Raw genomic sequence first — 10,059 nt, forward strand, 5'->3', positions numbered from 1 at the left:
ACAAGGATAGTTCTATTTATGGTATTTATAATTCACGATTATAATGCAAGGATAAGTAATGTAAAGATTAGTAATAATAACATTACAATATATGAATTATTTTGTTGAATATTCAGTTTGATACGCTTTGCTATCATGACGGTTCGTTTTATGAGGAAAACAAAATTAGCAATCAAATGTTGTAATAAGTTAATGTTGAATTTTATGTGGAGATTATTATTATATATAATACCAATAAATTGTTTTTAAACTTCAGCAATTCTTTTTTTTTTCAATTGTAGTATTTATTTAATGCCGCCACAATTATGGTAATATGGTATTCGTGGCCACTCTATGAATTATTCGAATGCCAATTAGATCTTTAAGTTTAAGATAATATAATTAGACCCCTAAACTTAAGGTATAAGAAATTAAGGATTAGTACTTGAGTACAAACGTCTTCTTATAAGTATAGTTCTTGTACTACTAAGGAAATTTGTTCAATTAGTTATTCAAATGTCATTAAGTTTTTTGTGCAAAAACAATGATTGAACTGCTGTGCATTTTTAAAATAATGCCCAATATCCTAATTCTATGTTTTACCAACTGTTTTTTGGTGGAGAATCGTTGAGACTCTAGAGAAAATTAATCATTAGCTATTATTAATTTGAGGGCTAAATTATTTAGTCAAAAATCAAATGCTATGAAGATATATTCCATATCTTCACTAAATACTTGCGCAGTTGCTATATAATCATTTATATTTGGAAGAATCTCTAAATAAACTTTCTCAATTTTAATTATTGTGATCTTAGAATAACTTATATTGGTTGAGAAAACATTATTTACTTTTAATTATTGGCATTATAGGAACAATATTCATGATCCTTATAATGCACCGATTCGTTTGGTGCTCAAATTTCCAACTTGTACTTTATATTATAACTAGTAGCTGCCACAATCAAATTAATGTTGTTGTCAACCTTTTCCAAGATAATCCGATTAAATACAAACAAAAGATAGATAAAGTGAAACAAAGCTAAGGCATGTTTTTTTTTTGGAGTGTGAATGTTCAATTAAGCTCTATAACTTAATTTAGCAAATTAAAATATAAAGAGCTAAATTACTTAATCATGCTATTAATATTGTTTGGTGTAAACATTGGGTGCAAGTAAGTATTTACCATAAAAATACCAGTATCAATCACTTTAAAAACATTGAAAATACAACTTCATCAATTTCAACTTATGTGACCTAATTTTCTTTTTTGATATGTATACAAAATTATAATTTCTTTTTAAATTTGGAAACAATAATTTAAACTTTGCATTTTATATCTAATGACAAGTTTTTATTGTCACACAAATATTTAATACTACAAATTTCTGATATTTTATAACCACGTAAATGTCATACCATATTTAAAAGTACAAAATTCAGAGGTTTGTGACTTGTTAATAGTACCGTAATAGACTACATTACAATAACAAAGACGACGACAACAACAACATACATAATATAATCTCACAGGTGAAGTTTGTGAAAGGTAAAGTGTATGCAGACCGTACCCCTATTTCGTGTGAGATATGTTGTTTTCGATAGACACTCGAATTAAAAAAAATTATTTTTAAAATAAATTTAAAAAATACAAGAATAAAGACTCTATGATTAAAATTTTGAAAGAAAAAAAAAAGTATTAGATAACCCAAACAAAAAGAACAATAATATTGAAAAACAGTAACAATACTAATAGAGTGCGTTGTGATATGAAAATCATATCGTGACTAATAGTAGACGATATATACGATTACAAATAATTTTAATCAACTTAAATTAAAAAAAATTAAAGAAAGCAAATTAGATACAAGAAAGCCAGGGTGAGTGGGTTGGGTGTTTGGGGGGGGGGGGGGATTTGCAAATATATAACTTTATATGCATCCACTGCAGAAAACATAGATGTTTCCCAAGCTCCATACTACTATTGCCATTTTCATCTATTCCTCTCCTCAAACTTCTGTTCACTAAACCAAAGAAACAAAATTAAACAAGAAAACAAGTTAATTACAATGGATCCATGTCCTTTTGTTCGTTTAATAATCGAATCATTAGCTCTTAAACTACCATTAGCAGCAACTAAACCATCTGGTCATCACGTAATCCACCCTTCCACAACTCCCTGTTACGCAAAACTCAAGCTCAAAAACTTCCCTTCCCAAATTACCATTCTGCCCCTCTCCCCCGCTTCAACCGACTCCTCTCCTCCAGACTCCTCCGCCGTCGCCGCCGGTTTCCACCTCGACGCTGCCGCTCTCCGTCGTGTCTCAACCAAACCGGTTACTTTACACGTGTCTATTTTTACTGGACGTATGGGTCGCACGTGCGGGTTTAGTTCGGGGAAGTTGATTGGTTCTGTTCAGGTGAGTGTTGATTTTACTGGGGGGCATACGGAGGCGCGTGTGTTTCAGAATGGGTGGATGAAGTTAGGTACGGGAGAAAAACCGGTGGCGATGTTACATTTGGTGGTTCGAGCTGAACCGGACCCGCGGTTTGTTTTTCAGTTTGGTGGTGAACCGGAGTGTAGCCCGGTGATTTTTCAGGTTCAGGGGAATAGAAGTCAGCCGGTTTTTAGCTGCAAGTTTAGTGCTGATCGGAATAATCGTTCGCGGTAAGTCTTCGTCTCAACACTATGCATTTTTTATTGGATTTAACTTAAACTTATATTAAAATAAAGATTATACTAATTCACTTTAACTTACTGCTTTGTTTTTTCACGAACATTTAAGTTTTATAAACAGTGTATTATGAATTTGTAACCTAAAAATAAGTTCAAGTATACTGGTGTAATTTTTTTGTTTTTTATTGTCAGTTATAAGTTATCATTTTCACGTTATTAAATTCACTTATTATGAACAGTTAAATGCGGTTTATCTTTCGTTATTTCTCTTATTTGTAGAATTAGAGATTAAGTTCTACGCACTAGTGTAAAATATCTTTTTTTTATATGAGTAAACCCGCATCCGTTACACTTGGTGCGCACCGGGTAAACAAGCTATGTGCGACAGGCTTGTCCCAAAAAGCATTAAGGGGTATTCGATCTCAGGTCATTCGTATGACCGCCCTACAAACAAACAAACAAACAAACTGGGCAACCCGAAGGGTTGTAAAATATTTTATAATTAAGTCATTTATAAAGAAGTTATATGTGTACAAAAATTATTTCCTTTGTCTTTTTTTACTTGACATCTTTATACTTACGGCAAAGGGTCAAATATACCTCTTTACTTTAAAAAATAGTCTAAGAATATCCCTCATTATATTATTGGGTTATCTATACCCCTGCAGTTATACTTTGTGTTCAAATATGCCCTCATTTAAACGGAGGGACACATGTCATCGTCCTGTTGGTCAATTCTAAATATCTCCTAATTAATTAAAAAGACTCATTACTCATACCCGATTTTTTTTTTTTTGTAAATTTTGTAAAAACTGGAAAAAACTAAATTTGTTTTACTAAAAACTGAAAAAAACGAAAATATTTTTTTTCCCAGTTTTTACAAAAAAAAAAACTGCTTTAAAAAAACTGAAAAATATTTTCTAAAACAATATTTTTGTAAAAACTGAAAAGTAATTTTCTAAAGCAATTAAAAACTGGAAAAATTGAAATATTTTTAACTAAAATCTGAAAAAAAGTAAATATTTGTTTTTTTAGTTTTTACAAAAATATTGCTTTAGAAAATTACTTTTTAGTTTTTTTTCAGTTTTTACAAAAATATTATTTTAGAAAATATTTTTCAGCTTTTTTTAAAAGCAATTTTTTTGTAAAAACTAGAAAAAAAATATTTTCATTTTTTTTCAGTTTTTAGTAAAAACAATTCAGTTTTTTCCAGGTTTTACAAAAAAAAATTACATTAGAAAGTTGATTTTAAGCTTCTTCTTTTTTCAGTTTTTACAAAAACATTGTTTTAGAAAATATTTTTCAGTTTTTTCTAAAGCAGTTTTTTTTGTAAAAACTGAAAAAAAAAATATTTTTTTCAGTTTTTAGTAAAAATAATTTCAGTTTCTTCCAGTTTTTACAAAAAAACAAATATTTTTCGGATATGGGTAGTGAGTTTTTTTAATTAATTAGGAGATATTTAGAATTGACCAATAGGACGATGACACGTGTCCCTCCATTTAAACGATGAGTATATTTGAATCAAAGTATGACTGCATGGGTATAAATAACCCAATAATATAACGAGAGATATTTTTAGATCATTTTTTATACTTACGGTCGACACAAGAACGCTTTCTTGGAGAAATTTGTCGTGGGGACTGTAAATTATGGGACCATCGAAAATGATCGAATAATTAAACTGTCTCTGGAGAGAAGGAGTACTATTCTTGTAATATTTTCGTAAATCCTACTTTCACTTGGTCAATTTTGTCAAGGCTTTGTTGGAAGGATTTAACGTACATACGGCTAAATAGTCGTTACGTTATTCACGCTAATAACGTAATAAGAATTTATGGTATCGGTGCATTTTAATATGTTATACTACCTCCGTTCCAGTTTATGTGAACCTATTTTCTTTTTTGTCCGTTCCAAAAAGAATGACCCCTTTTTAAATTTTGCTTAAACTTACAATTCTACCTTTAATGAGAAGCTTTTATAGCCACACAAATACTATGGGCCTCTTTTTGAATTGTTTAGGACCACAAATTCCAAAAATCTTCGTTTTTTCTTAAACTCCGTGTCTAGTCAAATAGGTTCACATAAATTGGAACGGAAGGAGTAGCAAATACTAATTTTTCAGGTTAGTGAACTTACTTAACATAGTTAGTTACCTGCATTTATCTATAGTTTAATATTTTTTAAAAGGTATACTTATTTTGAGCCGGATTTCTATCGGAAATAATCTTTCATCCTTCAGACCCCACTTGTAAGACTATACTGGGTATAATATTGTTGTTATTACAGTGTATAGAAGTTAAAATCACTTCAAAGTTCAAACTGTTTGTTGAAATTGTACTGTACTATTTATTTATTTATTTATTTGTGAGGCTTATACCAATTAGATCTACACCATGACTTCCAAGTGATGATCCCATTAGTCCTCTTGTCGTTTGTACAACTGTTTGCTATAATAATCATCTCATGCATTTACTGATACACTAGATTAATTATTCTGTTCTTTTTAATGGATAATTCTTTATTAGGTTTTGTCTTGACCCTTGGCATGTAGAGATATTATAAAGTTGATTAAAGATATCTTACGATTTTATTCCCTTATGTTATACTTATAACACATTATCGGTCCAACCAATTAACTTTTTATCAAGTTCGATTATGCATTAATGACAGAGATTAGATAATTTCCATTCAGCAGATTTAGTTTAATCAACAGACAAAAGTTAACCACCATTGATTCCCTTCCCATGTGCAAAGATTTGGTTCCAAATTCTCCATCAACTGGTTAATATTCTTCTTTGACTATCTGTTTAGTTCGGATCCACCATTTGTTTTAGCATCAATTTATGGATTTATTAAATACACTGACTTTTGTTTTAATATTTTTTACTATCAATGTTTTTTATCATGTTATAAGTAACATGTTACCTACCTTACTGTCTAGTCAGGAATTTCACTAAGGGTGTCTAAGATTTAACATATTTGTAAAAATATTATTTGACTGATAAACTGACCATCTTTCGCCGACTGAAGCTTCGTTCTTTATCTGTTGTTAAATGTCATCTTAATCTCATAAAATACAGAAATAATGAACATCCTTCGTCCAGAGGCGGTCCTATGTGTGGAGTAGAGGGGTTATCGGAATCCGTTAACCTCGGCAAAATTATCGATGTGTTTATATGTTGAAAACCGTCATATATTTTGTTTGAAACCCTTATGATCAAAAGTCTGATGGGGACAGTAGTTGGGTAGTCCACTCATGTGCCGTCGCCACCTTCAAAATCCTGAGTCCGCCTCTGCCTTCGTCAGTTGTAGCTCTGCTCCTACTTGTTGTTACATGTCATATTGTCATCTTAATCTAATGGAATAAAGAAATTATAAACTTGTCACTCTGTATTGCACAGAAATTTAACTCTTAAATATGTTCTAGTTATTAACTTTGTTCATAAGTGGTCTCTAAGCTGAGTTTTTCTCTCTGTTGTGTCTGTACAGATCTCTTCCATCTGATTTTAACTTAAACAATAGAGGTTGGATGAGAACATTTTCTGGAGAAAAGGACAGAACAGGAAAGGAAAGAAAAGGGTGGATGATAATAATCTATGACCTTTCAGGATCTGCTGTTGCAGCAGCATCAATGATCACACCATTTGTACCATCTCCGGGTTCTGATCGCGTTTCGCGATCAAACGCCGGTGCATGGCTCATCCTCAGGCCAAATGGTGCTTCTGTTAGTAGCTGGAAGCCGTGGGGTCGACTCGAGGCGTGGAGAGAAAGAGGACCAGTTGATGGACTTGGTTACAAATTTGAACTTGTTACTGATACTGGCCTTACTAGTGCTGCTATACCAATAGCTGAAGGCACAATGAGCATGAAAAAAGGTGGACAATTTTGCATTGACAATACAGTGAAAGACTCTGTACTGAGCTCAAATTCGCCAATTCGCGGATTTGTGATGGTGTCAACTGTGGAAGGTGAAGGCAAGACCAGTGTTCCGACGGTTCAAGTTGGGGTGCAACATGTAAAATGTATGGCTGATGCTGCTTTATTTGTCGCGCTTTCGGCTGCCATTGATCTTAGTATGGATGCTTGTAGGCTTTTCTCTCAAAAACTTAGGAAGGAACTTTGCCATGATGATCAAGAATCATACTTCTAAAACTTGGTTAACAAAGCTCTAGCCCTACTATACAACAACAATGACAATAACAAACCCAGTGTAATCGCACAAGTGAGGTCTGAGGAGGGTAGTAGTGTGTACGCAGCCTTACCCCTACCTTGTGAAGGTAGAGAGTTTGTTTCTGATAGACCCTCGAATCAGGGGAAGCACTCTAACCCTACTATATATTCTTTCATTCACTTGCAGTGATGACCAAAAAAATACCCTGGTTTGAGCATGAAAGATGCCCTTTTTCTTCCTATAGCTGATTTTTAACCTATGTTGCTTGAATCCTTCAAAATATCGTCGCACACATGTCGAATCTTCAAAAAGACATTACTTTTGATGGATCTTGGACATACTTGACGGCATTTTGGAGGATCCGGACAACATAGTTTGTAACACATACTAAATATTTATTATTCTTTCAGAAAGAAAACATTCTTTATTTTTTGTAATCCTCTTTGGAAATCAACTCTCCTTTTGCAGGCTCAGTTTCTTAAGGTGATGGATTCTGTTAATAGATAACCATTCAGGGGTACTCTTTTTTCTTTGGTTACTTCTCAACCATGTTGATTTGTATAAATTTTTTTTATTACAGATATAAATATGTATAAACAAATGATTGATTTGTTCTTTAATATTTGTTCATTCTTTTATTATATTCATAATTTTCAAGTTGTGGGATTATACGGGATATGTTGTAATTTTTAAGTTGGTTGTGCTCTCCCAATACAAGTATTTCTCCACCCCAACCCCTTTATTTTTGTTTAGTTCTTTTTACAGATGTTGCCAACCTAATATTAATTATTATCATTAGAAATTTTCTTAATTTTATTTCAAGCAAGAAATTTCATATATCCAAGCTGACATTGTCCAATGTCGTTAGATTAAGGAAGTTGGTGATTTGATGATAGGTGAGTTGGTGAGTGATTGAAGTCCCGGTCTACAAATGGAATAGTACTTTTTCTGGCAAGTAAAGATGTACTCTTAACTTCTCATTAACTAATGATCAAGCGAAGCAGAAACAACAAATATATAAGTAGAATCTACCGTATTCTTTCTGGCAACCAAAAATATACTTTTAACTTCTTATTAACTAATGATCAAGCGAAACCGAAATAACAAATATATAAGTAGAACCTTTGTACGTTAAGCGAAAAAATTCTTTTGTTTCAGATTTTCGCTTACTTATTGTTTTTTTTTTTTGTAGAAATATTTATCTAAAGTTTTGATATCTACATATTAAGTTGACCCAAATATATTGGATGATATTTTACTGAATCCCTTAACATCAATTATGTACATGCTTTAATATTCTGAGTTATATTTGAAAATGGAGATGGTAATTCTCTATCAAGTGTCAAAAGCCGTAGATAAGTTTGTTATGCCTGACTATGTAAGTTGTAACCCAATAAAACTTTATTTGTGCAAAGATCACTTTTAACCTAGGGTCGAAATTATTTATTAGGAGAATTAAGTTAAATATAACATATTCAAAATGTCGAAAAAAAATATTTTGTATTAAGCTAGTCCGTGGTCAATAATAGTGGACAACCAAAGCCCAATCACGGGTTTGTTTCGTTTCGGGCAAAGAATATTTTTAGCCCGTGGTCAAAACTATTTATATCCGATAGTTAAAAAAATGTCTAAAATTTGTATATTTTTTATAATGTCTATATTTACAAAAAGATATTATTATTTTAAAAATGACTATACAATGTCATTTTCCTTTTTGTTTTTGTACTTGCATTGAGCTTATTTAGGCCCAAAAGCTTCTTCATTTTTCAACTTGAACTCAAATATTGAAGAGAAAATGACATTGTATAGCCGCTCTTAAAATAATAGGCGAAAATATATATTTTTTTTTGTATATATATACATTTTGTATGTTATATATAAATTTTATACATTTTTTCGGCTAGCGAATGTAAATAATTTCTGGCGCGGGTTAAAAGTGATAATACCCCAAATTTATATTTTATTTCATACATCACACATATTATAGTAATATTTATTTGAGTTTTAAAAAGTTTATACTAATTGATCCGTATGATCAGAAATTAATAACTAAAAGAACATTTGTAATAGATAATATGTGCGTCTTGCGGTCTAGGGGTGTAAATGGTTCGGTTCGACCGGTTATCTTGTAAAATTCGTACCACATCAATTTTTCGGTTATTCTATTATGTATAACCAAAATTGAACTTTTAAAAACCGTCCTAACCATATCGGTTTCTCTTCGGTACGGTACGGTTCGGTTAATTTTTGGTATTTTTTTTTATGTGATGTAAAAGTCACTAGTATGAGTAGAATACAATAACATACGTACTTTTATAAGATTTAATAAAGCTTTCTTAATATTTTTACATTTGAAAGGGTGATGTATTAAGAAAATATGAAAGATGGCTAGAGTATAGATCCATCAACTATTCCACATCAGCGTAAAAGAAACTAAGCAAATTAATACAAAGAAAATATAAATCACACGAGTGGAAAGATATTAACCAAGGTGGGACTGAGACTCAATGATAAAGTCTATAGAAAATTGAATATTCAAAAAGATAAATCTAAATCATACGAAAGGAAACATATTCAATACATTGTCGTTTGCTGCTCATAATCTCTACAATAACTTGTGTCTTAGCTTGCTATTGAATATGTTGGAAATAATTTAGTTTCAATAAGAGTAGCATAATAGGTTTAGAAATTAAAATTTTGAGTTTAATTACTTCTTGGCTTGTAACTGTTTTCATAATTCCAAGACCAAGAAATTTTTTAATGTTTTATTATTTTTAAAATTAATATATAAATATATTTTTTACATCTAAATTTATTCTGTGCGATTATAGATTTATATAAAAACTTACGGTTTTATTAAAACAAACCTAAAAACCGGTTCGGTACGGTACGGTTCGGTCGGTTTAATCGATTTTAAAATATTCATTAACTCCCCCTATTGCGGTTAATATAAATGAATTTGATCTTTCCTATTCCCCAATTAACTAGGGAAACTACCAGCTATGTCCATTTATAAGTAACTCATTACAAATATTGGTCAATTCATAAAATATTACTAATATTAGCCAAATATTACTAATATTAGCCAATTAGCTATTTGTAGCAAAAAATATGTCAAAATTTTGCTTTCTTTTGAGTGGTGTTATTATAATAGATTCGGTACATCTTAAGGAGCTTGAATCTCGGTTTTGGGATGATTTGGTGAAGTTTTGAGGTGGTTTGAATTGAAAATTCG

The 10,059-nt window shown here is 31.2% G+C and overlaps 1 protein-coding gene across 1 annotated transcript; it reads left to right on the plus strand.

The window, feature by feature from the left end:
• Positions 1–1,921: 1,921 nt before the first annotated feature.
• On the plus strand, positions 1,922–7,493 carry LOC104093034 (uncharacterized). The gene is made up of 2 exons (XM_009598743.4): positions 1,922–2,644; positions 6,143–7,493. Exons 1-2 carry the CDS (start codon positions 2,046–2,048, stop codon positions 6,801–6,803), a joined length of 1,260 nt encoding a protein of 419 aa, XP_009597038.1. The 5' UTR covers positions 1,922–2,045; the 3' UTR covers positions 6,804–7,493.
• Positions 7,494–10,059: the final 2,566 nt, after the last annotated feature.

The sequence above is a fragment of the Nicotiana tomentosiformis genome, chromosome 6, assembly GCF_000390325.3.
Source record: "Nicotiana tomentosiformis chromosome 6, ASM39032v3, whole genome shotgun sequence".
NCBI classification, from domain to species: domain Eukaryota; kingdom Viridiplantae; phylum Streptophyta; class Magnoliopsida; order Solanales; family Solanaceae; genus Nicotiana; species Nicotiana tomentosiformis.

Bases quoted from the DNA above. Each gene is read 5' to 3' on its own strand.
- LOC104093034 (XM_009598743.4), top strand. From the start codon at position 2,046: ATGGATCCATGTCCTTTTGTTCGTTTAATAATCGAATCATTAGCTCTT. The intron at 2,645-6,142 runs GTAAGTCTTCGT...GTGTCTGTACAG, and splicing joins GATCGGAATAATCGTTCGCG to ATCTCTTCCATCTGATTTTA.